This window comes from Oncorhynchus mykiss, chromosome 8, assembly GCF_013265735.2.
Source record: "Oncorhynchus mykiss isolate Arlee chromosome 8, USDA_OmykA_1.1, whole genome shotgun sequence".
Lineage (NCBI taxonomy): Eukaryota > Metazoa > Chordata > Actinopteri > Salmoniformes > Salmonidae > Oncorhynchus > Oncorhynchus mykiss.
In genome coordinates, this window is record NC_048572.1 from 70,134,932 (window position 1) to 70,162,627 (window position 27,696).

At 44.7% G+C, this 27,696-nt stretch overlaps 2 protein-coding genes across 3 annotated transcripts; one reads left to right on the plus strand and one right to left on the minus strand.

Annotated features, from left to right (window-relative positions):
* Positions 1 to 523: 523 nt before the first annotated feature.
* On the plus strand, positions 524 to 13,999 carry dhx30 (DEAH (Asp-Glu-Ala-His) box helicase 30). Of its 2 annotated transcripts, XM_021613516.2 has the most exons (20): positions 524 to 720; positions 971 to 1,098; positions 1,613 to 1,723; positions 1,845 to 2,014; positions 2,140 to 2,257; positions 2,404 to 2,553; positions 2,789 to 2,941; positions 3,052 to 3,522; positions 3,969 to 4,352; positions 5,862 to 5,937; positions 6,059 to 6,163; positions 6,865 to 7,040; positions 7,298 to 7,504; positions 7,615 to 7,696; positions 7,864 to 8,057; positions 8,301 to 8,460; positions 8,665 to 8,822; positions 8,927 to 9,027; positions 12,643 to 12,782; positions 13,016 to 13,999. In XM_021613516.2, exons 1-20 carry the CDS (start codon positions 552 to 554, stop codon positions 13,276 to 13,278), a joined length of 3,516 nt encoding a protein of 1,171 aa, XP_021469191.2. In that variant the 5' UTR covers positions 524 to 551; the 3' UTR covers positions 13,279 to 13,999. The 2 variants fall into 2 exon arrangements, with proteins under 2 accessions (XP_021469191.2, XP_036841964.1); XM_036986069.1 differs by lacking the exon at positions 524 to 720 and having other exon boundaries at positions 1,010 to 1,119.
* On the minus strand, positions 13,917 to 25,896 carry LOC110530971 (alanine aminotransferase 2). Its single transcript, XM_036986070.1, has 11 exons — positions 25,662 to 25,896; positions 17,705 to 17,794; positions 17,404 to 17,512; positions 16,889 to 17,022; positions 16,561 to 16,810; positions 16,338 to 16,417; positions 16,064 to 16,200; positions 15,080 to 15,254; positions 14,674 to 14,829; positions 14,362 to 14,474; positions 13,917 to 14,176 (listed from the first exon to the last, which is right to left on the minus strand). Exons 1-11 carry the CDS (start codon positions 25,770 to 25,772, stop codon positions 14,086 to 14,088), a joined length of 1,446 nt encoding a protein of 481 aa, XP_036841965.1. The 5' UTR covers positions 25,773 to 25,896; the 3' UTR covers positions 13,917 to 14,085.
* Positions 25,897 to 27,696: the final 1,800 nt, after the last annotated feature.

Genomic DNA, 27,696 nt, shown 5'->3' on the forward strand with positions numbered 1-27,696 from the left:
GAACAGTGGGTTGTCTGGGAACTGCCTTGTTCAGGGGCAGAATGACAGATTTTTACCTTGGCAGCTCAGGAATTCAATCTAGCAACCTTTCGGTTACTGGCCCAATGCGCTAACCACTAGGCTACCTGCCACCCCTGGCTGGGATGAGACCATCCACTCTCCAGCTGCTTGTCAGTTTCTGACAGGTGGCATCACATTGAAGACTGATTGGCATCTAACAGTAATTTTCTAACTGTAATAATAATTGCCATGTGGGCATTTAAGACAATGGTCATTTAAGGTCCATTGGCTTTGCCTTATGGGCAATTTTAAGGGGGTCTTCTAAGAACTTGTCTGGCTAAATAAATAAATGAGTTAATGAATGAATAGAAACTAACTGTACTTTCTTAATGATCATTTTTTGTTTGTAAAATGCCACTTTACAGCAGTAACGTATTGTGGAGTGGCACCTTTCCACTCCACGCCAGATGGTGGCAGTGTATGCACGTGTCATTACCTATTTCGTGCTGTCACTAAGGAAGTGCGAAACAGCCGGCGTTTGTATTTCAAACATGGCGCTGCCCGGTTCAGTACTCGTGCGACTCAGAGCGTTGTGTAACCTTGGGAAATCTTTGGATACAGGGAACACAATTGGACACAATTACAATCGGGTCCGGTGGTACAAGACAAAAGCCAAGAGCAATCAGGACACTGCAGCGTCAGCGGGCCAGACAAGACGGGGTGAGTGAGAAATGCTGTTGAATTGAGTTGACTGGTGCTAGGTCCAAGCCGGAGAAAAGCACCTTGAGACAAACGTTCAGAAGTAATCGTCATTAAAAGTTAGCTAGCTTACTGACCGAAAAGTTGCTTACATTGCCATTAGCTAGTTATCTACATGTCTCTATTTCAAGTTGTATGACAATGATATCTTGCTAAGTTGTCAAGATAGCTAGCTGAGTAATTGACCTCCGTCTTTCATCATTCATATCAGGTAGTGAGCTGCTGAAAGAGTTCCCTGAACCGAAGAGCCTGCTGTTTACCACCATATCCCGGTCGCTTGGGGTGTCTGACCTCTCCCAACACATCCAGTACCATTGCACAGAGGATGGGGGTCTCAAGGTCAGAGAGACAAGGCATTAGGTGGACTATTGCAACCACAGGAGGCTGGTGAGGGGAGGACGGCTCATAATAATGGCTGGAATGGAACATGGAAATTCTGAGTGCCGCAGCGGTCTAAGGCACTGCGTCTCAATGTTAAAGGCGTCACTACAGACATCCTGTTTCGAATCCAGGCTGTATCACAACCGGCTATGATTGGGAGTCCCATAGGGTGGCACACAATTGGCCCAGTGTTGTCCGGGTTTGGCCTGTGTAGGCCATCATTGTAAATAAGAATTTGTTCTTAACTGACTTGCCCAGTTAAATAAAGGTTACATTTAAAAATATATATCTTTTTAAGTGTTTGATGTGATTGATACCGTTCCAGCTGTTACCATGAGCGTGTCCTCCTCAATTAAGGTGCCACCAGCCACCTGTGATTGCAACACATCTTGTTTGACAGATGATGCCTTTTCCCAAACAAAGTCCATTGTCTAAGAATTGTTTCACTGTTGCTATACGTGTCTGTTTTCAGAGAGCCACTGTCACACTCCTCTGGCCCAGCAAGATGGAGGTGGAGGGCTTTGCTCGCAAGAAGATTGATGCTGAACGATACGCTGCTGCTGCTGCCTGTCACAAGCTGAGGGTAAGAGAAAAGCCCTACCCTTAAATAATTACAGCAGGACCTGTCTCACTTTGTACCAGGAGTATTGTGCATTGCTTTCGTCAGTGTCTCTCACTTCTTTCTCTCCCTCTCATCGCTGCAGGAGATGGGTGTGCTGGGTCCAGACAATCAGGTGGCCAGGAGGAGTGTGGGACGAGGGCGAAGACCGCCACTGTCAGCCTTACAGGACCTGGAGGAGTGTCGGTGGACAGATGTCCATGTGCCTAGAAGAGACCTCCAGAATGGATCCTTGGAACCTCACATACAATCAAGGTATCCTCCTGTTACTATGGATCCTACTCATTACCAATGTATTATGGCTTATACTTTGCTGATTTTGCAGGGGACCTGATTCACTTTTTAGTTGATGGTTTGGTTTATTGTGCTGCACATGTCAGTGTATACAGGGCACCTGAGGAGAATTCTGAGCTCTCCCAGGCTCTTTCCATGTTCGTAAATCCTAAAGCTCTGCTGACCAGGGTCATCCAGGTGGCCACGTCCTCCAACAGATTCAGGGTCAGTAACTGTCTCTGTCTCCTATAGGTCCAACATGCGCCATAATGCAGCCTGTCATAACACTTGTTATAAGCTATCATACAACCTGTCTAAAGCTATGTCCCTCATCTCTGAACTGTCACTCACTCTCCCGTTCTCCTCTACAGGAACTGGTACAGTACAAGACGGTGGGCGGTAAGATGAAGAGATGTGAGCTGACCATGCGATGGCCAGAGGAGATTACGTTTGTGGCCTCGGCTCTTCGCAGAGTCGAGGCAGAGAGGAGAGCTGCTGCACTGGCCTGTCTCAAACTGAAGGTGAGGACCACAGATGAAAGAGCACAGAGAATTAATCATGCATTTGTTTATAATATGTCTGTTAGATTCTGTTTTCAAACATGCATTCCCATACCAGGGTTGTGTTCATTAACGCATGGAAGGGAACGTTTATGTTAAAACATATTTTGCAAAGGAATACAACTATAGGTGTCTTATTGCATCCATTTTGTTCCGTTTGGTGCTCAATGCTCAACTTTGTCTATACTCTCTCCAGGAAATGGAGCTGCTAGATGAGGACAACCAACCTCTGACCCATGCTAAGTACCACAAGGAGGAGATGCGTGAGGCGGGGCAGAGAGACAGAGAGCCCTGCCATCTGGAGATACCCGAGTACTTGGAGCATAGCACCAGAGAATACCTCACACAGGTTGGTTATCCTGCATCATCAACACTGGAAAATCAGGCTGTGTAGCTAACGACATTGGCCAGGAATTTACTTCATTGCCTCTGTTTGTGCTCATGTCTTGAATTGTCCAGTATCCAGTGGCGACAGAGATGCAGAAGCTGTGGGAGGAGGAGGAGGAGAGAAGCCAGCAAAGGTTGAACCAGCAGGACGAAGAGGAGGAAGAGGACCTTGTCACAGACGCCATCACAGGCAGGCCATACCGGCCCCTCTCTACCCAGGAGGCCGAGCAGCTGAGCTCCGACCTACAGGAGGAGTGGGAGAGGGCAGGGCCTGGCCTGGGGGTGGAGCTCCCAGTCGACTCCCACCGGGAACGCGTTGTGTCAGCGGTGGAGTCCTCCAGGGTCATTGTGGTTGCTGGGGAGACGGGATGTGGCAAGACAACGCGTATCCCGCTCTTCCTTCTGGAGGGGCGTGTGCGGATCGGGGAGGGAGCGGAGTGTAACATCTTGGTCACCCAGCCTCGGAGGATTAGCGCTGTGTCAGTGGCTCACCGTGTTGCCCACGAGATGGGCCCCGCCCTCAAACGCTCTGTAGGGTATCAGGTGAGTTACAGGGAGCATGCTGTTTATAATTAGATCAAATGCTGTTGTCACCAGAATCACAGACTAACTAACCATTAGGGCCGGTACAATACCATTATTGCAATACTCGTTAGTATCCTGGCAAGGAAACAAAACATGAATTGGATTTAACCTCTAGGAAAATGGCCCTGATGTTGGAAACACGACATTATGTTGTCATTCAGTCACATGTATTTATTTTCCAAGCTGTAGCACACAAAATTTTACAGACAGCAAGATTTTAAAAGACCGAAGAGTTCGGTCTGCTTCGTGTTTATGTTTTTGCCATCAACATTTTTTTTGCGATACTGGTATCGTCCCGCCCTACTAACATTTGAGCTGTCACTCCCTCTACTGTAGGTCAACTTCTCTCGTTCATTGGACATTTGCGCTGTCACTCACTCTCCCATGACCCCCCCACCCTCTAGGTGCGTCTGGAGAGCCGTCCCCCGGAGCACAGCGGTGGGGCCCTTCTCTTCATGACGGTGGGGGTGTTACTGAGGAAGCTGCAGGGTAACGCCTCCCTGAGGGGGGTTAGCCATGTGGTGGTGGATGAGGTCCACGAGAGGGACGTCAATACGGACCTGCTGCTGGCCCTGCTGCGACCCGCCCTAAGGGACAACCCCAACCTCCGCGTCGTGCTGATGAGCGCCACAGGGGATAACCAGAGGCTGGCCCAGTACTTCGGGGACTGCCCTGTGGTCAGTGTTCCCGGGTTCATGCACCCTGTCAGGGATCGGTACCTGGAGGAGGTCCTTAGGGAGATGGGGAGACCACCGCCACCCCCGGCAAGGACAGACCTGCAGGGACGGGTGAGTAAGGTGATAACTGCTGAGGGGTGGACGTTAGTAGTTTTCAATAATTGACGGCGCTTGTACATTCCTGCCTGTTTTCTTTCATATGTACACTACCGTTCAAAAATTTGGGGTCACTTAGAAATGTCCTTTTTTTTGTCCATTGAAATAACATCAAATTGATCATAAATACAATGTAGACATTGTTAGTGTTGTAAATAACTATTGTAGCTGGAAACGGCAGATTTTTTTTATGGGATATCTACATAGGTGTACAGAAGCCCGTTATCAGCAACCATCACTCCTGTGTTCCAATGGCACGTTGTGTTAGCTAATCCAAGTTTATTATTTTAAAAGGCTAATTGATCATTAGAAAACCATTTTGCAATTATGTTAGCACAGCTGAAAACTGTTGTCCTGATTTTAAAGACGCAATAAAACTGGCCTCCTTTAGAGTAGTTGAGTATCTGGAGCATCACATGTGGGTTCTATTACAGGCTCAAAATGGCCAGAAACAAAGAACTTCCTTCTGAAACTCTTCAATCTATTCCATGCGAGAAATTGCCAGGAAACTGAAGAAGCTGGCTCTAACCAGAATAGAAAGTGGGAGTCCCCGGTGCACAACTGAGTAAGAGGACACAAGTCCTCACAAGTCCTCAACTGGCAGCTTCATTAAATAGTACCCACCAAACACCAGTCTCAAAGTGAAGAGGCGATTCTGGGATGCTGGCCTTCTAGGCAGAGTTCCTCTGTCCAGTGTCTGTTCTTTTGCCCATCTTAATCTTTTATTTTTATTGGCCAGTCTGAGATATGGCTTTTTCTTTGCAACTCTGTCTAGAAGGCCAGCATCCCGGAGTCACCTTTTCACTGTTGACGTTGAGACTGGTGTTTTGCGGGTACTATTTAATTAAGCTGCCAGCTGAGGACTTGAGGTGTCTGTTTCTCAAATTAGACACTAATATACTTGTCCTCTTACTCAGTTGTACCCCGGGGCCTCCCACTCCACTTTCTATTCTGGTTAGAGCCAGTTTGCGCTGTTCTGTGAAGGGAGTAGTACACAGCATTGTACGAGATCTTCAGTTTCTTTGCAATTTCTCGCATGGAATAGATTGACGAGTTTCAGAAGAAAGTTCTTTGTTTCTGGCCGTTTTGAGCCTGTAATCGAACCCACAAATGCTGATGCTCCAGATACTCAACTAGTCTAAAGGAGGCTAGTTTTATTGCTTCGTTAAATCAGAACAACAGTTGTCAGCTGTGCTAACATAATTGCAAAAAGGTTTTCTGATGATCAATTAGCCTTTTAAAATGATACACTTGGATTAACTAACACATCATGCCATTGGAACACAGGAGTGATGGTTGCTGATAATGGGCGTCTGTACGCGTCTGTACGCGTCTGTATGTAGATTTTCCATAAAAAATCTGCCATTTCCTTTCAATAACGAGGACATTTCTAAGTGACCCCAAACTTTTGAATGGTGGTGTATATGTTTGTTCATAAATTGACTGTGTTTCTATGTTTTTTAGGAGAAGGATGATGCCACGCCAGACCTGGACTTAGTAGCTAATGTGATAGAGCACATCCACAGACAGGGAGAGCCAGGTAACCAACAGTTCAACACTCCCCTAGTTTTACTCTTTGTTCCCCTTGTCTCTCCATGTCTGTTAAGCTAAGGTCTGATCTAACTGATGGTTGATTAATTCATTGATGATTTCTCTTACAGGTGCAGTGCTGTGTTTCCTACCAGGTTGGCAGGACATTAAGGCTGTCCAGAAGAGACTAGAGGAGAAGCCAACCTTCCAGTCTGGCTCTCAAATGATCCTACCATGTAAGGACTGGATAAGGGGTCTGTCTTTGGTTTCTGTCCTGCTGCCCATTCACAACATGCTACCTGTATTATTCCTGGTCAGATCACAATGTGACATAGTAAGGAAAGAATTCTGAACCTAATTAAAATGTAGTGCACAAGGAACGGTCTTGAGACTGGATCATAATAAATTAATGTCTCTGCTCCTCCTCTGTCTGTCCAGTACACTCAAGTATGTCAGTGTTAGCAATTTGTTAGTCTTCAATAAACAAACTCCCAAGCAAATCAGGGGGAGAAAAATAGGTTTATTTAGAGAGGATAAATCAAGATGTAATGCTGGGAGGTAGATGTTCAGTCTCCCCTGTTCTCAGCTTTTCCCCACTGAACGAAGGAACAGGATGCCATTTACCCCCCCCCCCCCACCCTAGCCTGGGGTTGACCAATCAGAAGTCCTTGCAGTACAACTTGGCCAATGGCCAAATAACAAGTATCCTGCCCCCGACTCAATGTAGAGGACATAGTACACGCAGCTCTGAGTTCAGGAGTGACATTCCAGAGATTCTAAACCGCTGTTGAACTGAGACCCAACTCCTATTTACAAATCCCTATTAACCATTAGTACTATATTTAGTTTGGTACTCTCGTCCTCGCATCCTCTCAATCTCTGTTTATTTATCTTCAAAATATTCTTATATTAGTGACCCCATGTTCTCTCTGTCCAGTACACTCAAGTATGTCGGTGGGTGACCAGCAGACCGTGTTCCAGCGCCCTCCTGAGGGCCGGAGGAAGATCGTCCTGGCCACCAACATCGCTGAGACCTCTATCACCATCGACGACATTGTTCATGTAGTAAACGCGGGCTCTCAGAAGGAGCAGAACTATGACACACGGACCAAGGTAGGTGACGGTCACTTCTGTCACAGTGAATAGATAATATAGCCATTAATGCAGAAACGGTATCTTAAAGCACCTCAATAGAGGACAATAAATGGTGCTCTCCTAAAAAAATCCCTGTTCCCAATTTTTTAAGATTGTGTATGGAAAACATTCCTAGTACTTACAGGAGCCGTCAAGCTGGGGTTCGCAAATCCAACTGGTGATGGACTATAATATACTAGTGTGGTGTTGCAAACCTCTGTCTTGCTGGTCCCCAGGTGTCATGTCTAGACACAGTCTGGATCTCGCGCTCCAACGTCACTCAGCGTAGAGGGAGGGCGGGGCGATGCCAGCCCGGACATGCCTACCACCTGTTCCCACGGCAACGCCTGGAATCAATGACGACCTTCCCTGTGCCTGAGATCCTACGCACCCCTCTGGAGAGCCTGGTGGTACAGGCCAAGATCCACAGCCCCCACTGCAAGGTGAAGGGATTTGACAGAGGAACGATGTAGTGGTGTAAGAGCCAGTCAATGTAATTGTGAGGTCTCTGCATGTAGTCACACATTGATGTTCCCTTGGTGGGTCTCTCCAGGCAGTGGATTTCTTATCGCAGGTGTTGGACAGCCCAGAGCGAGAGGCTGTGACCGATGCTGTTCGCAACCTGCAAGAGATTGGTGAGACTCTCTAATGATCTGTCCTCACATGATGAAAAACATTTTCATCCAGATTGTTTGAGTTGGGATTTAGCAAATCATTCAAAAGGCCAAGTATAAGTGTGTGTGTTACTGGTGTTTTTACTGGTGTTTTGTTCTTAGTACTCCTCTCCCCTCCCTCTCCCTAGGTGTTCTGGACAAGACAGAGGCCCTGACTCCCCTGGGGGAGAGAGTAGCCTGTCTGTCCTGTGACCCGCGCCTGGGGAAGGTGCTGGTGCTTGCTGCTCTGTTCCGCTGTGTCCTGCCCCTGCTGTCAGTCACAGCCTGTCTCACCAGAGACCCTTTCCACAACAGCATGCAGAACAGAGCCCTGGTCTCTAAGGTCAGACACTGACTTAGTCCACGTCTACTTGGGCAGTTTTAATTATAGATCCATAACAACCTGCAAAGTTCACATTTCTATTGCAGTGTAAATGTCTGCTGGTCATTTCAGCATTTACCTGTTATTTATGATCTAAGTTAGTCTTTTATTTTGAATTACACTAGTTGATTTTCTGTCACATTTTATCAATATTTTCTTCCCCTCCATCTTTCTCCCTCTCTCTTTCTACTTCCTTCCCTCCAGGCTAAGGAAGACCTGGGAGGTTCAAGCTACAGTGATTACCTGGTGTTCAGTCGAGCCGTGTTGGGCTGGAGGAGTGTTCAGCAAGAGAGGGACAGAGAGACCAGACAGGACTACTTGAACAGATACACACTGTCTGGAGCCGGCCTGCGCTTCATCAATGGTGAGAGAGACGGAGACATTGGGTAAACTCCTGGTTGTCGGGTTTTTCCTTACCTTGTGACCTGACCAGGTAAAACTCCGTGCCCTCGTCATTGGTTCAGTCAGTTCTCCGGCTGACCCAGGTTGTTGAGTGTCTCCCATAGATATTCATATTCCATATATTTTCATACGTTTTTATTAATCATTGATGTCTTGTGTGATCCAGGTCTGACTTCCCAGTTCAGTGAGAACCTCCTTGAGGCTGGGCTGGTGGAGCGTTCAGCTGACTGCCAGAGATCCTCCTCCCTCTACAACCAACACAGCCACCAGGACGAGCTGGTCAAGGCTGTGCTGCTGGCCGGACTCTACCCCAACCTCATACAGGTACACATCTAAATCTCAAACAGAAGAATGACTGTCTGCGGGTTCCTATAGCTTAAACTATGCACTCAGTATCCTGACTCACTTGTTATGTTTCTGTGCCTCAGGTGAAAAGGGGAGCAGTGACCAAAGGTCGCTTCCGCCCCAACAGCCTGTCCTTCCGTACGCAGAGTGGGCCAGTGCTCCTACACCGCTCCTCCGTCAACAGGTGTGTGTTAAGCGCTGCATGGTCAATCTGACGTCTGCAGTGGCCGTGCAACGTTTACGGTGTTACGGCCTCTGCAGAAGTCAGGGCGTTCACACTTCTTGCACTTTGTGGAGCAGAGCTGTTGTGAAGGAAGTTGTCAAGGATGTGAGTTTGTGTTTATACAGGACCTCCCGCCCCCACCTACCGTCAACCAAACATGTTAATGCGGAGCTATATCAAATCAAGTTTTATTGGTCACATTCACGTGGTTAGCAGATGTTAATGCGAGTGTAGCGAAATGCTTGTGCTTCTAGTTCCGACAATGCAGAAATAACCAATGAGTAATTTAACTTAACAATTTCACAACAGCTACCTTATACACACAAGTGTAAAGTGATGAAGAACATGTTCATAAAGATATATGAATGAGTGATGGTACAGAACGGCATAGGCAAGATGCAGTAGATGGTATCGAGTACAGTATATACATATGAGATGAGTAATGTAGGGTATGTAAACATTATATTAAGTGGCATTGTTTAAAGTGACTAGTGATACATTTTTTCCATGTATGGCAGAAGCCACTCAATGTTAGTGGTGGCTGTTTAACAGTCTGATGGCCTTGAGATAGAAGCTGTTTTTCAGTCTCTCGGTCCCAGCTTTGATGCGCCTGTTCTGACCTCGCCTTCTGGATGATAGTGGGGTGAACAGGCAGTGGCTCGGGTGGTTGTTGTCCTTGATGATCTTTATGGCCTTCCTGTGACATCGGGTGGTGTAGGTGTCCTGGTGTTCTGGAGGGCAGGTAGTTACGGAGCCCTCTGCATTGTTATAAAATTTGAGTGGCACACGGCGATGCAGTACGGAGCTCATTTTGACCTCTGCATGCCTCCGGAGCCTCCGCAATTGCATCACACCCTCCATATGGAGTCTCCTACCACATTTTCGCATCAAGCATAAATTGGCTCTTTGTGTGTGTTTTACGATTAGAGGTCGACCGATTAATCGGAATGGCCGATTAATTAGGGACGATTTCAAGTTTTCATAACAATCAGAAATCTGTATTTTTTTTGGGGCGCCAATTTGCTGATTTTCTTTTTACCTTTTTTTTAACTAGGCAAGTCAGTTAAGAACACATTCTTATTTTCAATGACGGTATAGGAACGGTGGGTTAACTGCCTCGTTCAGGGGGAGAAAGACAGATTTCCACCTTGTCAGCTCGGGGGATCCAATCTTGCAACCTTACAGTTAACTAGTCCAACGCAATAACGGCCTGCCTCTCTCGTTGCACTCCACAAGGAGATGCAAATGCAGTATGCCAAGGTAAGTTGCTAGCTAGCATTAAACTTATCTTATAAAAAAACAATCAATCATAATCACTAGTTAACTACACATGGTTGATGATATTACTAGATATTATCTAGCGTGTCCTGTGTTGCATATAATCTGACTGAACATACAAGTATCTAAGTATCTGACTGAGCGGTGGAAGGCAGAGGCAGACGCGTAAACATTCATTCAAACAGCACTTTAGTGTGTTTTGCCAGCAGCTCTTCGTTGTCCATCAAGCATTGCGCTGTTTATGACTTCAAGCCTATCAACTCCCAGATGAGGCTGGTGTAACCGAAGTGAAATGGCTAGCTAGTTAGCGCGCGCTCTGAGCCTTCTAGTAGTTGTTCCCCTTGCTCTGCATGGGTAACGCTGCTTCGATGGTGGCTGTTGTCGTTGTGTTGCTGGTTCGAGCCCAGGTAGGAGCGAGGAGAGGGATGGAAGCTATACTGTTGCACTGGCAATACTAAAGTGCCTATAAGAACATCTAATAGTCAAAGGTTAATGAAATACAAATGGTGTAGAGGGAAATAGTCCTATAATTCCTATTAATAAATACAACAAACTTCTTACCTGGGAATATTGAAGACTCATGTTAAAAGGAACCACCAGCTTTCATATGTTCTCATGTTCTGAGCAAGGAACTGAAACGTTAGCTTTCTTACATGGCACATATTGCACTTTTACTTTTAAAAACACTTTGTTTTTGCATTATTTAAACCAAATTCAAATCAAATGTATTTATATAGCCCTTCGTACATCAGCTGGTATCTCAAAGAGCTGTACAGAAACCCAGCCTAAAAACCCAAACAGCAAGCAATGCAGGTGTTGAAGATGTTTCAGCGATGAACATGTTTCACTATTTACTTGAGGCTACATTGATTTTATTGATGTATTATATTAAAATAAGTGTTCATTCAGTATTGTTGTAATTGTCATTATTACAAATACATTTTAAAAAATCTGCCGATTTAATCGGTATCGGCTTTTTTGGTCCTCCAATTATCGGTATTGGCGTTGAAAAATCATAGTCGGTCGACCTCTAGTTACGGTGTGATTGATCTGTGTCTGGGCACGTACTTTTGGTCATGTAGTGTATGTGGACACCTACTCATCGCACATATCATTCCAAAATCATGGGCATTAATATGGAGTTGGTCCACCCTTTGCTGCTATAACAGCCTCCACTCTTCTGGGAAGGCTTTCCACTAGATGTTGGAACATTTCTGCGGGGATTTGCTTCCATTCAGTCTCAAGACCATTAGTGAGGTCAGCACTGATGTTTTGTGATTAGGCCTGGCTCGCAGTCGGTATTCCAATTCATCCCAAAAGGTGTTCGTTGAGGCCGGGGCTCTGTGCAGGCCAGTCAAGTTCTTCCACACCAATCTCGACAAACCATTTCTGTATGGAGCTCGCTTTGTGCACAGGGGCATTGTCATGCTAAAACAGGAAAGGGCCTTCCCCAAACTGTTGCCACAAAATTGGATTCACAGAGTCGCCTAGAATGTCATTGTATGCTGTAACGTTAAGTTTTCCCTTCACTGGAACTAAGAGGCCAAGCCCGAACCATAACAGCACCAGACCATTATTCCTCCTCCACCAAACTTTACAGTTGGCACTATGCATTCGGGTAGGTAGTGTTCTCCTGGCATCCCCCAAACCCAGTCGTCCGTTGGACTGCCAGATGCTGAAGCGTGATTCATTACTCCAGAGAATGCGTGTCCAATGGTGGCGAGCTTTACACCACTCCAGCCGACTCTTGGCATTGCTCATAGTGATCTTAGCCTTGTGTGCGGCTGCTCGGCCATGGAAACCCATTTCACGAAGCTCCCAACGAACAGTTATTGTACTGACGTTGCATCCGGAGGCAGTTTGGAACTCGGTAGTGAGTGTTGCAACCCGAGGACAGACCATTTTTACGCACTTCAGCACTCGGCAGTCCGGTTCTGTTAGCTTGTGTGGCCTACCACATTGCGGCTGAGCCGTTGTTGCTCCTAGACATTTCCACTTCACAATAACAGCAGTTACAGTTGAGCGGGGCTGATCTAGAAGGGCAGACATTTGACCAACGGACTTGTTGTAAAGGTGCCATCCTACCAGTGCCAATGCAATTATACTGCCAATTGCATGGCTGTGTGCTCGATTTTATACACCTGTCAGCAATGGGTGTGGCTGAAATAGCCGAATCCACTCATTTGAAGGGTGTCCACATACTTTTGTATGTATTGTGGGTGTTCTCATATATTCGCCTATATTTTATGGTGTGTGTGTGTGTGTGCTTATTAAGAACCCATTCTTGTCTTATTCCAGGGGAAAGGAGCAGTTTCCCAGTCGCTGGCTGACCTTCTTCAGTGCAATCAAGTCCAACGGTAATGTCTTCATCAGAGACTCCTCAGCAGCCCACCCCCTCGCCCTACTTCTGCTCACCGACTGTGACATCACTGAGAGAGGTATAATTCAATTCAGCACCATTTTATGAATCCTAGAGTGGCATTAAACTGTTGGTGAATGGTGATATCTCTACAGTACCAACTACTGCACGTAGACTTGCGCTGACGCTACAGATATGTCGTTGAGGGCCTCACTAGCTTTATCGATACCAATGACTATTGAGTGGAATTGTTATAAAGGATAAGGGATATTTCCTTGTTTCCTCTCTTTAACACTTTCCTGCCTCTCTCAGTGAATGGTGACCGTGTGGAGGTGGCGTTCCCGGGGCGGTCGCTGGTACGCTGTGAGCTGTCTGTCCAGACATGGGAGCTGCTGTGGGAGCTACGCTCCTCCATCCAGACCATGCTGTACCGCAACCTCCACCCACACAGCTCAGCCAATTACATCACACAGGATGGCAAGCTCATCTCGCTATTGGTGGAGCTGCTGAACAATACTGAGTCCAATACAGACCCCCAGCCAAACGGTGGCCACAGTGACTCTGAGGTAGACTGATTCACTCGCATTGGAATAAAGGAATGTCAAAGCACTGTGGATGGAGTACTGCTTTGTGACCTGAAAAAACACTGGATGGAGTACTGCTTTGTGACCTGAAAAAACTCTGGCCGTAGCAAGAGTCCATAGATTTTTCTGGTCAGGAAAAAAGTACCAATGCAAAATGCTCGAGGCACGGTCTGCTGACAAATCTGAGAAGACATGTAATATCGGTTAACTGTACAATACTATCCATAGTTCACTACCCATTCTAAATGTCCTCCTCACCTGAGATACACGGAGAAATAATGAGAATTTTTGGAAATATAGATGAATGGGAACACTGAGTTTACAATGGAGTTCAGGAAAATACATCATGCCCTGAAGGTTTGACTCTTAAACTATATTTCAAGAGCCCCATTTAAATAGGAGTGAACTCATGGTACTGTAAATACTACTGTGATTGCTCTCTATATGGGAGGAAATCCATTTGTTTGACTAGATTATGGACTCAAGTATATTTGTTTTTTGAAAAGCAGAAGTTGAATGAATCTGACTGTTAATGAGTGTCTAGTGACCTGTGCACTACAGTGAGACGGTGTCAAGATGACAGCGAGACGGTGTCAAGATGACAGCGAGACGGTGTCAAGATGACAAAATAATGATTACATGAATGTATTGTTAACCATTATTTTTTATTTAAATATGGTCTGTTGAAATATAAAGATGTTAAACAATGTTACTGGTTGCAATTTTCTTCTCTGTACTGTGATTGTGTCTGAAGTTAAATGTATTATTCATCTTTGGGCTGTAAGGTGAAGCCAGTTTTCAGGAGAACTCCTTGAGGAAGTGCAGGTGGAAGTTCTTCAGGCGTTTCAGTACCTCTTCCATGGTCTCCACTGGGGTCATGACACACAGTCTACAGAGAGAGATGAGAACAAATCAGTGGGGAAGTAGAACCATTTAAATAGAATGATGAGGCTAATGCTATGCTTCCCTGTTCATTTGCATAGGATGTGTAGTGGATATGGAGCCATTGACTACTGGAGTGTTTTATGGTGACATTTCTATGTCCAGAAGCTGTTGACAGAGAGAGGATTGTACCTGATGTGGTGGGTGCCTTCCTTCTGTCCATACTCACACCCCGGTCCCACACACACTCCTGCCTCCTCTAGTAACCGTTTACAGTACCACAGGTCAGGCTGCAACCCCACCACCTGCAATGGAAAATAGAAAACTCACATATATAAGAGATCAAATCATTAACTCCAGAGTATTTAGAATTAATCACATGTTGAATCACATGGTTTTTCCTCCAAAAGGTGAATGTCTCTTGAAATGCCCATATGACAAACAGCAGTAGTCATTCTAGTGCTCTACCTGACCATACAGTGTACTATTTGCCCCATGACTAACCTTGGCCTTCTCAATGGCTGCTTGGGGTAGATACAGCCGGGGGAATACGAAAGCTCCTCCCATCATCGGCTGACAGCTGATCCCTGGGATATTGTTCAGAAACTCTGGGACCCAGTTCATGTTATGGACCAGCATGGCCCGGATAGACTGGGTCTCCTGGCGGAGATGGGAGAAAAGACGGAAAAGAAGGACACGGGTAGAGCATATTGTATGGGACACTGAGGTGCCGTTGTGAATAGGGAAAGGAATACATTTGTTTGATTTTGATGAACTATTTCTTATTTTAGAGACTTCAATGATTGTAGAGCACTATCATTAAACTACTTATGACTAAATGTTACATGACATATGCAATCTATTAAGCCTAACGTCATACTGTAGTTTGATCTATTTTGATGGGTCTCACCTGGGCGTAGACCGGGTATGAGGGGTCCCCTGGCCTGGGAGGGTTAGCCATGAGCTCCAGGGCTAGCTGACCAGTCACAGGGGCACAGATGTCAGTGGAAAAGATGGTGTAGGCGTACTTCATGACGGCGGGGTCAAGGTTCACCAGCTCCACGTACCCTCCGCGTAGCCCACACCTGTGCAGGGAGGAGAGACATACAGAGTAGTGGTCAAACACTGGCCTGCTGGTTTCAGTACAGGCGTTCACACCATAGGAAGCCTGAAGTGGATCTCTTAGGGAACTGCCAGCTATTTTATTTACTTTTGTCCCTATTGAGTTTGTGTTGGCAGCTCATACATTGTCTAAGGCACTAATCCATGTTTGCGCTAACGCTCATGCTGAAGGAATTTGACCATTCTAAAGAAGTAGTAGGCTAGTAGCTAATTACTTAATTAAGTAGCTAATGGGGTAATACGATCCAGATCATTTTAGAGTACAGTAGGCTATAGTATGTATGTATTGAAGACCACTCCTCTGTTGATGTGACTAATTGCTCTAATTGGGCCATGCCCCACCCCTTCCCACTACAGCTGTTCTCACTGCCAAATCACCACTCCTCAGGATTTTTTTCACTCCTAACCTTACCATTTAACCACCTTTTCCCCTTCTGAAAACAGCAAATCCTTTCATGGTGATGCCAGTGGGTGGCATATTCTGTTTGCCTTCCTTTTTTGCATGAAATAATCAACCACCACAACCATACCTAACAGCCTTACAAGCCAATAAAATCCTCACCCCTCTGCTGTGTGTGTCAGATAATCAGATAATTGAATCCTTCCTCGTCTCATTCATCCAGCAGCATTCTAATAGATGCATCATGGTGGCATTCTGAACTTTAGACCAGTCAATTACAAAACCTCCTAATACAGTTCACCTTCAGTTGAATGCATGAATCCGTTAGTCTATTGCCTTAGAAGACAGACAGTGCTGCTGTACAGTACTCACTCGCCCATGAAGCCTTTGGATGCTGAGTGGAAAGAGGCCAGCTCCACTGTGTGAGAGAGAGGAGGCCCCATTTCAGACAGAACCTTCTTATAGGAGACAAACTCACTGCCCTCCCCAAACACACTTTCCTGATACACCTGTGGATCGAATGAAACAGCGAGGGGTGCGTGGAAGACAGAACAACAACTCACTACATAGTCAATATAGAGGGAAGTGAAATATTTGTCATTGAAAATAAGCAATTTGCCAGGAGAAAATATAGACAGGAAGTCACCTCATCAGCCATGAGGAAGAGCCTCTCCTCAGCAGCGAATCGGATCACCTTTTCAATACACTTCCTGCTCTGAACATGACCTAGCAACAACAAAACAAATGAGACTATCCATAAATACTGCTGAGGTAACTTGGCTGCAAAAAGGTTTACGTTACATTCTTCATAGGGACAAATAGTGTAGTACTACTGTATCAACCATCATGGAACCGGAACAACACGTTACCTGTAGGATTCCCCGGGTTGATGACATACAGGGCAACTGTGTTGCAGACATCCTTAGAGGCCTGTAGTGCTCTGCGTAGCTCCTCCACCTCCATTGCCCAACCCTGCTCCTCATCTAGGTAGTAGGGAGCAATGACTGCCCCGAGCCTTTGCAACATCATTTTGAAGGAAGAGTAGGTGGGCACAGCCGTCAGCACACCTGTCGGAAGTGAGGCCTGATTGTGGAAGTCAGCCAGCATCTTCAACACTTGCTAAAAACAGCAAATAGAGAGGGAAAGATGAATGAGAGACATGGTGATGATGATGATGGTGGTGAAGATGATTCTCACCATTATTGACCTTTGAGAGCCAGAGGTCATGAAGATATTCTCGGGGGACGATGGTACACCACCATCTCGTCGAGAGATGAAGTTGGACACACTGCACTGTATATAAGAGATACCACCAGTGGGTGTGTATGAGCCTGATAAGATAGAGAAGAAGAACAAACACAGGTAAACACACATCACATATACCAGCCAGGTTACCCGTGATACAAGTCAGTATTCAACGTCCATCCATGTCTGAGCATGTCGGGAGATGATGTGGAAATCGTCCAGTAGAGGCAACAGTGAGCACTTGCCTTCAAGTAGTTTTCATTTTGCTAAGGTGATGGCGGTGAGCAACTGCCTCTGGTGCCAAATTTTTTGTTTTAAGCCTATCCTAACCTTAACCATTCAGAGTTAATGCCTAACATTAAAAAGTCAGAGTTAATGCCTAAACTTAACCCTAAGAATTCACAGTTAATGCTTGTAGCAAATACTGGATTTAACAGCTAACAGGACCCAATTTCAGTCCACCTTACCTACACTCCCCCCATCACATGCTCCCAGCAGGCTTTGGACCCTCTGTCTAACGTCCCCTGGCAGTTTGTAACTGTGGATCAACTGAGGGTAGAGGCAGGCTGCAAGAACCTGGCGCGCGCACACACACACACGCACGCACGCACACACACACACACACACACACACACACACACACACAAACACATACATACTCATACACACACACAGGTTTAAAGCAAAACAGAAAATACACCATATTTAGACAGGCAGGGTTATCAGTGGACACTCAGACAGAAAGGTTGAATGTCGGGAGGACATTACCTGTCGGACGAAGGTCAAGGGTTGGACCCCTCCTCTGTGTTTGTCTCCCCAGCTGACATCTATCACATCCTTACAGGGCTTCCTCCCTCCCTATCAGAAACAGATGACATACTGCAGTGTGAGTCCATGTATATATATTAGTTGTATACTATATTGTGTTTCACGTGAATATGCAATGAACTGAATGCACAAGTCAACATATATCTAGCTATTCTATGTCTGAAATAGTAGGCATACATGTGACTTGAGAATCAAGGTCACTAACATCAGATCAGGGTCCGGTTTCCCAAAACCTAAGGCTAAGTTCATCTTTAGAACCTTCGTAGGAGCATTATAAAATATCCGAGCTGTTTCCTAAAACCATTGTTTCTAAAGTTGCACTGGAAGACGCTCGTTATTTACTGACTGACTGCCTCAAACCACTAGTAGAACAACTAAGTGCGTTGTCAGAGGCTTTTTTGCCCTTGCGCATCACTTTATACACAGACGATCTAAACTTAGAATCAAGATGTTTATCTGTCTCAGAACAAAGTTGACTACAAAAACAAAGTTCCCATTGTCTTGGGTAATTGTTACAAACAAACACAGGTTAAAAATATTATTCAAATGAAAACTCAATGGCCAGTTTATTAGATACACCCATCTAGGGTGTACACTGTGGGGGGGACGCTGCAAATAGTCTGAGTAGCCATTTGACTAGATGTTCAGTAGTCTTATGGCTTGGTGGTAGAAGCTGTTTTAAAGCCTCTTGGACCTAGACTGGGCGCTCTGGTACCAGTTGCCGTGCGGTAGCAGAGAGAATGGTCTATGACTAGAGTGGCTGGAGTCTTTGACAATTTTTAGGGCCTTCCTCTGACACCGCCTGGTATAGAGGTCCTGGATGGCAGGAAGCTTGGCCCAATGATGTACTGGGCCGTTCGCACTACCCTCTGTAGTGCTTTGCGGTCGCAGGCAGAGCATTTGCCATACCAGGCAGTGATGCAACCAGTCATGCTCTCGATAGTGCAGCTGTAGAACCTTTTGAGGATCTGAGGAACCATGCCAAATCTTTTCAGTCTCCTGAGGGGGAATAGGTTTTGTCGTGCCCGGTTCACAACTGTCATGGTGTGCTTGGACCATGTTAGTTTGTTGGTGATGTGGACACCAAGGAACTTGAAGCTCTCAACCTGCTCCACTGCAGCCCCTTCGATGAGGATGGTGGCATGCTCGGTCCTCTTTTTGCTGTAGTCCACAATCATCTCTATGTAGCAAGTCACGAACTTGTGACTCACTGTCTGAATGGGTTGATATACCTAATAAACTGACCACTGAGTGTGGGCATAGGCGTATACACTGCTCAAAAAAATAAAGGGAAGACTTAAACAACACAATGTAACTCCAAGTCAATCACACTTCTGTGAAATCAAACTGTCCACTTAGGAAGCAACACTGATTGACAATAAATTTCACATGCTGTTGTGCAAATGGAATAGACAACAGGTGGAAATTATAGGCAATTAGCAAGACACCCCCAATAAAGGAGTGGTTCTGCAGGTGATGACCACAGACCACTTATCAGTTCCTATGCTTCCTGGCTGATGTTTTGGTCACTTTTGAATGCTGGCGGTGCTTTCACTCTAGTGGTAGCATGAGACGGAGTCTACAACCCACACAAGTGGCTCAGGTAGTGCAGCTCATCCAGGATGGCACATCAATGCGAGCTGTGGCAAGAAGGTTTGCTGTGTCTGTCAGCGTAGTGTCCAGAGCATGGAGGCGCTACCAGGAGACAGGCCAGTACATCAGGAGATGTGGAGGAGGCCGTAGGAGGGCAACAACCCAGCAGCAGGACCGCTACCTCCGCCTTTGTGCAAGGAGGAGCAGGAGGCGCACTGCCAGAGCCCTGCAAAATGACCTCCAGCAGGCCACAAATGTGCATGTGTCTGCTCAAACGGTCAGAAACAGACTCCATGAGGGTGGTATGAGGGCCCGACGTCCACAGGTGTGGGTTGTGCTTACAGCCCAACTCCGTGCAGGACATTTGGCATTTGCCAGAGAACACCAAGATTGGCAAATTCGCCACTGGCGCCCTGTGCTCTTCACAGATGAAAGCAGGTTCACACTGAGCACATGTGACAGAGTCTGGAGACGCCGTGGAGAATGTTCTGCTGCCTGCAACATCCTCCAGCATGACCGGTTTGGCAGTGGGTCAGTCATGGTGTGGGGTGGCATTTCTTTGGGGGGCCGCACAGCCCTCCATGTGCTCGCCAGAGGTAGCCTGACTGCCATTAGGTACCGAGATGAGATCCTCAGACCCCTTGTGAGACCATATGCTGGTGCGGTTGGCCCTGGGTTCCTCCTAATGCAAGACAATGCTAGACCTCATGTGGCTGGAGTGTGTCAGCAGTTCCTGCAAGAGGAAGGCATTGATGCTATGGACTGGCCCGCCCGTTCCCCAGACCTGAATCCAATTGAGCACATCTGGGACATCATGTCTCGCTCCATCCACCAACGCCACGTTGCACCACAGACTGTCCAGGAGTTGGCAGATGCTTTAGTCCAGGTCTGGGAGGAGATCCCTCAGGAGACCATCCGCCACCTCATCAGGAGCATGCCCAGGCGTTGTAGGGAGGTCATACAGGCATGTGGAGGCCACACACACTACTGAGCCTCATTTTGACTTGTTTTAAGGACATTACATCAAAGTTGGATCAGCCTGTAGTGTGGTTTTCCACTTTAATTTTGAGTGTGACTCCAAATCCAGACCTCCATGGGTTGATAAAATTTGATTTCCATTGCTAATTTTTGTGTGGTTTTGTTGTCAGCACATTCAACTATGTAAAGAAAAAAGTATTTAATAAGAATATTTCATTCATTCAGATCTAGGATGTGTTATTACATATTGGTTTCCTTCCCCTATAAGCAGTCTTTGGACACGATTTGATAGCAATCAATGCTTTGGTTTTGTTTTAGCATTTGTGGCACAAATCCTGGTCTCAGTACCAATATTAGCATTTTTCACACATCATGTCCAAATCATTCGAAAGTATAATTGATTGTGAAGCTCAACTTGCAGATAATTTGAACATGATATGTGAAAAATGCTAATATTGGTACCATGACTTGAATGGGATTTGTACCACAAATGCCACAAAGTCATAGTACCAATAGCCTATTAGTATTTTCTGTGTGTCATGTTCAAATCCCTCTGGTGGCCCTTGGGGCTGATTTAGCAATAGACTAAGCCTCCTCTATTTGCAAACATATACAGTAGGTGGTCATAGCTCTCTAAGAGCTGACTCGTAGTCAGTATTGTGGAATAATTATAATGTTAAGGTAAGATTTGAATGGAGAAAGCTGATCCGAGAGCAGCGCTGACTTTCTTTTAAACTATCATAAGCCTACAGATACATGCTCCAACAACGCACTTAGTGAACGTTCTCTTAATATAAAAACGGGCAATCAACAGTTGCTACATTGCCTACATTTTTGGATGTATAAATAGAATATAACTTATAAATGCCTCATGAGCTTAGTTCAACTGTCGTACCCTATCAGAACCTAAAATATAAGCTTGTTTTACTCCAATGTTTGTAAACAAAGTAAATGTGAACAAACACTATAGAGTCCTGCATTGGGTCGGATTTTCATAGTTCTTCCCGCTGGCAGGTGGCAGGTGGAATTAGCTGGCAGGTGGAATGAAAGCATTATTTCAAACTTAGGGTCAGCTTGCGTTTCTGAACACTTATATTGCAGTTCGAAACGTTCAAATCATGAACGTGTTTTGTTTTACAAACCAAGGAGCTTGTTGTGTATAGGCCTAGGCTGTACACTGAGTGCACAAAACAGTAGGAACACCTGCTCATTCCATGACATTGACTGACCTGGTGAATCCAGGTGAAAGCTATGATCACTGTTTACAGTAATTAAATTCCTCTATGTTTTAATACCCAATTAAAATCAAACACTCTGTCAATTCATAAGAATTTGTAAGACCCTTATTTGTATAAAATGGACAGAGACCAGTCTTTGAAATCAACCAGATGCGTTTATTCTCGTGAGTACTGCCCATGATACATTTTATCACAGGTTATAAACTGAAAATGACATCAGCGTTTTCTAAACTGTTCCGTCTCTTCTTGACACTGGTACAAAGGCTGTACAGTTCTCAAGCCTTCCCACATCATCTAGAGCCAAGGTCAGCCTGTGTAGATAAGCATTCTAGCCAGTCTGGCGATATAGTTCATTCATTTCTACCAAGGAACAGACAGTCATTGTTCTAATTCTTGATTATATTTACACACATTATATTCAGTACTAGGATTAAAAAGAAAATTCATACATATACAGTAACATAATAGTATTCTGATTAGTCAGTCCTGATTGAAATGTATACATAATTAGTCATTATTGATACAAATTCCCTTAACAATCACTTATTGATGTTACCTGTTAAATCCACTTCAATCAGACCAGATAATCTTGTTTCTCATGGTCTGAGATTCCTTTAGGTGCCTTCCGGCAAACTCCAAGCGGGCTGTCACGTGCCTTTTACTGAGGAGTAGCTTCTGTCTGGCCATTCTACCATAAAGGCCTGATTGGTGGCGTGCTGCAGAGATGGTTGTCCTTCTGGAAGGTTCTTCCATCTCCACAGAGGAACTCTGGAGCTCTGCCAGAGTGACCATAGTGTTCTTGGTCACCACCCTGACCAAGGCCCTTCTCCCCCGATTGCTCAGTTTGGCCAGGCAGCCAACTCTAGGAAGAGTCTTGGTTGTTCCAAACTTCTCCCATTTAAGAATGATGGAGGCCACTGTGTTCTTGGGGACCTTCAATGCTGCAGAATTACTTTGGTACCCTTCCCAGATCTGTGCCTTGATACAATCCTGTCTCTGAGCTCTACGGATAATTCCTTAGACCTCGTGGCTTGGTTTTTGCTCTGACATGCACTGAGGGACTTTATATAGACAGGTCTGAATACTGATGTAAATGAGGTATTTCTGTTTTTTATTTGTACTAAATCATCAAAATGTATTTCGCTTTGTCTTTGTGGGGTATTGTGTGTAGATTGATGAGGGGAAAAAATAAGTCTGTAACGTAACAAAATGTGGAAAAGTCAAAGGGTCTGAATTCTTTCCAAAGGCACTATACATCAAACTTAGTAGGACACTACTACAATATATCAGTTCAATTGGTACAGCATTCTCACTAATGGGTGCAATGAAAGCATTATTTCAAACTTAGGGTCAGCTTGCGTTTCAGAACAATTATATTGCAGTTCGAAACATTCAAATCATGAACGTGTTTTGTTTTACAAACCAAGTAGCTTGTTGTGTATAGGCCTAGGCTGTACACTGAGTGCACAAAACATTAGGAACTTCTGTTGAATCTGACAATTAATCTTAATGGATGTACAGTCGTCTCAAATAAAACTGTGAAGTACCTCGGCGTTACTCTGGACCCTGATCTCTCTTTTTTCCATCTACGTAACACTGCAAAAATCAGAAACTTTCTGTCCAAAAATGATGCAGAAAAATGTATCCATGCTTTTGTCACTTCTAGGTTAGACTACTGCAATGCTCTACTTTCCAGCTACCCGGATAAAGCACTAAATAAACTTCAGTTAGTGCTAAATATGGCTGCTAGAATCCTGACTAGAACCAAAAAATGTGATCATATTACTCCAGTGCTAGCCTCCCTACACTGGCTTCCTGACAAGGCAAGGGCTGATTTCAAGATTTTACTGCTAACCTACAAAGCATTACATGGGCTTGCCCCTACCTATCTCTCTGATTTGGTCCTGCCCTACATACCTACACGTACGCTACGGTCACAAGACGCAGGCCTCCTAATTGTCCCTAGAATTTCTAAGCAAACAGCTGGAGGCATGGCTTTCTCCTATAGAGCTCCATTTTTATGGAATGGTCTGCCTACCCATGTGAGAGACGCAAACTCGGTCTCAACCTTTAAGTCTTTACTGAAGACTCATCTCTTCAGTGGGTCATATGATTGAGTGTAGTCTGGCCCAGGAGTGTGAAGGTGAACAGAAAGGCTCTGGAGCAACGAACCGCCCTTGCTGTCTCTGCCTGGCCGGTTCGCCTCTTTCCACTGGGATTCTCTGCCTCTAACCCTATTACAGGGGCTGAGTCACTGGCTTACTAGGGCTCTTTCATACCATCCCTAGGAGGGGTGCGTCACTTGAGTGGGTTGAGTCACTGATGTGATCGTCCTGTCTGGGTTGGCGCCCCCCCTTGGGTTGTGCCGTGGCGGAGATCTTTGTCTCAGGATGGTAAGTTGGTGGTTGAATATATCCCTCTAGTGGTGTGGGGGCTGTGCTTTGGCAAAGTGGCTGGGGTTATATCCTTCCTGTTTGGCCCTGTCCGGGGGTTTCATCGGATGGGGCCACTGTGTCTCCTGACCCCTCCTGTCTCAGCCTCCAGTATTTATGCTGCAGTAGTTTATGTGTCGGGGGCTAGGGTCAGTTTGTTATATCTGGAGTACTTCTCCTGTCCTATCCGGTGTCCTGTGTGAATTTAAGTATGCTCTCTCTAATTCTCTCTTTCTCTCTTTCTTTCTCTCTCTCGGAGGACCTGAGCCCTAGGACCATGCCTCAGGACTACCTGACATGATGACTCCTTGCTGTCCCCAGTCCACCTGGCCGTGCTGCTGCTCCAGTTTCAACTGTTCTGCCTGTGATTATTATTATTTGACCATGAAGGTCAAACATCTTTGAACATCTTGGCCATGTTCTGTTATAATCTCCACCCGGCACAGCCAGAAGAGGACTGGCCACCCCACATAGCCTGGTTCATCTCTATGTTTCTTCATAGGTTTTGGCCTTTCTAGGGAGTTTTTCTACACCTGCATTGCTTGCTGTTTGGGGTTTTTAGGGTGGTTTTCTGTACAACACTTTGAGATATCCGCGGATGTACGAAGGGCTATATAAATACATTTGATTTGATTTGATTTGCAACAAATATATGTTAATGTGTCACTGATTCTTTCTCCTTCCACAAAATGTTTCCACAATGCACTATAGTTTACAGAATGATGCAGTAAATATATAGCAAATAAACAATACAGTACTTTATTGTTAAGTTGTACTGTAATAATATTACACCAATTGCTAACAGTGAATATGTATTTATATATTACAGCATACCAATAAATATTTTGGGTTTTATATCACTTGTTCTTGTAGAGGCCTTAACAAAGGCTTCTAAACTGTCATGACTACTAGCAGGGCCGGATTAAGGGCAAAACAGAGCAAAAGGACCTTACTGTAGATTTACAGGACAAATATATATATGTATAAAAAAAATATGGTACTGTATATTCTGTGGGGTACAACATTCTCACTCATGGGTGCAACAAAATACAACGCATGCCTCAAAGATTCTTTGACCGCCCACAACATTTTCCCACAATGCACCATAATTCACAGTATGCTACAGTAAATTACTGGCAGCACATTAGCCAATAAGTTACTGTAGATTTACAGGACAAATCTTTTTTTTAAATGGCATGGTACTGTATATTCTGTCGGGTACCGTATTCTCACTAATGGGTTCAACAAAATACAAGGTATGCCTCAAAATATGATCATGAGCCAGAGATTATTTCGCCGCCCACAACATTTTTATTAATTTTTATTTTATTTAACTTTTATTTAACCAGGTAGGCCAGTTGAGAACAAGTTCTCATTTACAGCATTGCACCATAATTCATAGTATGCTGCTATAAATACACAGCAAAACAGGTGATACAGTACTTTTACAGCAGTGCAGTGCAACACCATTGAACCCCTATAATGCATTGCTTTTTACAGTACAGTACTGTAAAATAGAATTACAGTAGCTAACTGTGAAAGTTTTGCCATAAATGTACTGCAATCTGTTAACGTGTGTCGCTGGGATACTGTTAACTCTATTTACAGCATTCTATGTTCTATATAGGGCTAGGATAGGCCACTGTGATGTCTTACCTGTGTGACTTCAGTTCTAATCTGATTGGCTCGTCTCACCAGGGGCTCCAGCTCTGTCTGTTTGATGCTCCTCATCTTGCGGCAGATCTCTCTCAGGCAGAGGACTGACATTCTACTATCACACCTGCTGGTCCTCTCAGATAAATAGAATAGAATCTGATGAGATGCCTATTGACTTGTCCACTTCTATGGTTCCTTGATCTTTTCTCATGCTGATGGTGAGGAAGTGAGTAGGGGTAAAGCTCCCTCCCAAAGTTATTTTTTGTATAGGAACACGTAAACGGATCAGTTTTGCAAGTTGAGCCTGCTTTAAAGTTGCCCCAGGCAAATTCCAGTAGGCCTGGCCTAAAACAGATATTTCTGGTTCATCCACATTGCTAGTTTATTTTTGTGGAAAAATTGTGTTTATTATATTTCTTTCCACATAGAATTCAATAATTCAATTATACAAGTACAACAAACAAAGCAAACACCCCAAAAAACATACAGTACATCCCAATTGCACATCATACCATACAATAACACCTGCATTCATATGCCATCACGCCATTTTAGTTGTTACCTCAGATCACATATCCTACACATATCAATTAATAAATGTCTATAATGACTCTGTATATTCTAACCAGGGATCCTAATTCTTATGAAAAGACTATGGACTACCTTCTACTAGTGGCATTGACCTCATTAATCCATTGAGTGATATTGGAAGGATCCTCATGGTTCCACAGTTATACATTTTTTAGTCATAGTCATAGCTAAGCAAAAAAAAATCTTACATCTCTGTAGATCAGATCGATCTCCAAGGATTGTCATCGTGGGAGTAAAATGCAGGCCTACTTCCCTATGAAGGACCTCATGTCAAATTCTTTCCATCTCCAGCCTCCTTTATTAATGTTTAGGGCAGGCCCATGTCATGTGTAATGAAGTACCCGTCTCTGTTTTACAGCGAGGGCATTGTGGAGATAAGTCTTATTTAAAGACGCACCATTTCCATTAAAGTAGCTTGGGTAGACTGGAAGATAGTGTTGTTTAAGTTAGAGACATTATATTCCAGTTCACCCAAGGTACTTTTATGGAAATGGTGTCATTTAAGTTGGAGACATTACAGTGTCTTGCGGAAGTATTCGGCCCCCTTGAACTTTGCGACCTTTTGCCACATTTCAGGCTTCAAACATAAAGATATAAAACTGTATTTTTTTGTGAAGAATCAACAACAAGTGGGACACAATCATGAAGTGGAACGACATTTATTGGATATTTCAAACTTTTTTAACAAATCAAAAACTCAAAAATTGGGCGTGCAAAATTATTCAGCCCCTTTACTTTCAGTGCAGCAAACTCTCTCCAGAAGTTCAGTTTATTTATTTATTTTATTTTATTTTACCTTTATTTAACCAGGTAGGCAAGTTGAGAACAAGTTCTCATTTACAATTGCGACCTGGCCAAGATAAAGCAAAGCAGTTCGACAGATACAACAACACAGAGTTACACATGGAGTAAAACAAACATACAGTCAATAATAAAGTATAAACAAGTCTATATACAATGTGAGCAAATGAGGTGAGAAGGGAGGTAAAGGCAAAAAAAGGCCTTGGTGGCAAGGTAAATACAATATAGCAAGTAAAACACTGGAATGGTAGTTTTGCAATGGAAGAATGTGCAAAGTAGAAATAAAAATAATGGGGTGCAAAGGAGCAAAATAAATAAATAAATTAAATACAGTTGGGAAAGAGGTAGTTGATAGGGCTAAATTATATGTGGGCTATGTACAGGTGCAGTAATCTGTGAGCTGCTCTGACAGTTGGTGCTTAAAGCTAGTGAGGGAGATAAGAGTTTCCAGTTTCAGAGATTTTTGTAGTTCGTTCCAGTCATTGGCAGCAGAGAACTGGAAAGAGAGCCAAAGAAAGAATTGGTTTTGGGGGTGACTAGAGAGATATACCTGCTGGAGCGTGTGCTACAGGTGGGAGATGCTATGGTGACCAGCGAGCTGAGATAAGGGGGGACTTTACCTAGCAGGGTCTTGTAGATGACA

Bases quoted from the DNA above. Each gene is read 5' to 3' on its own strand.
- dhx30 (XM_021613516.2), top strand. From the start codon at position 552: ATGGCGCTGCCCGGTTCAGTACTCGTGCGACTCAGAGCGTTGTGTAAC. The intron at 4,353-5,861 runs GTGAGTAAGGTG...TATGTTTTTTAG, and splicing joins GGACAGACCTGCAGGGACGG to GAGAAGGATGATGCCACGCC. The intron at 8,823-8,926 runs GTACACATCTAA...TCTGTGCCTCAG, and splicing joins TCTACCCCAACCTCATACAG to GTGAAAAGGGGAGCAGTGAC.
- LOC110530971 (XM_036986070.1), bottom strand. From the start codon at position 25,772: ATGTCAGTCCTCTGCCTGAGAGAGATCTGCCGCAAGATGAGGAGCATC. The intron at 17,023-17,403 runs GTAAGGTGGACT...CTATCTTATCAG, and splicing joins ATGTGATGGGGGGAGTGTAG to GCTCATACACACCCACTGGT. The intron at 15,255-16,063 runs GTGAGTACTGTA...CTCCCTGCACAG, and splicing joins TCCAAAGGCTTCATGGGCGA to GTGTGGGCTACGCGGAGGGT.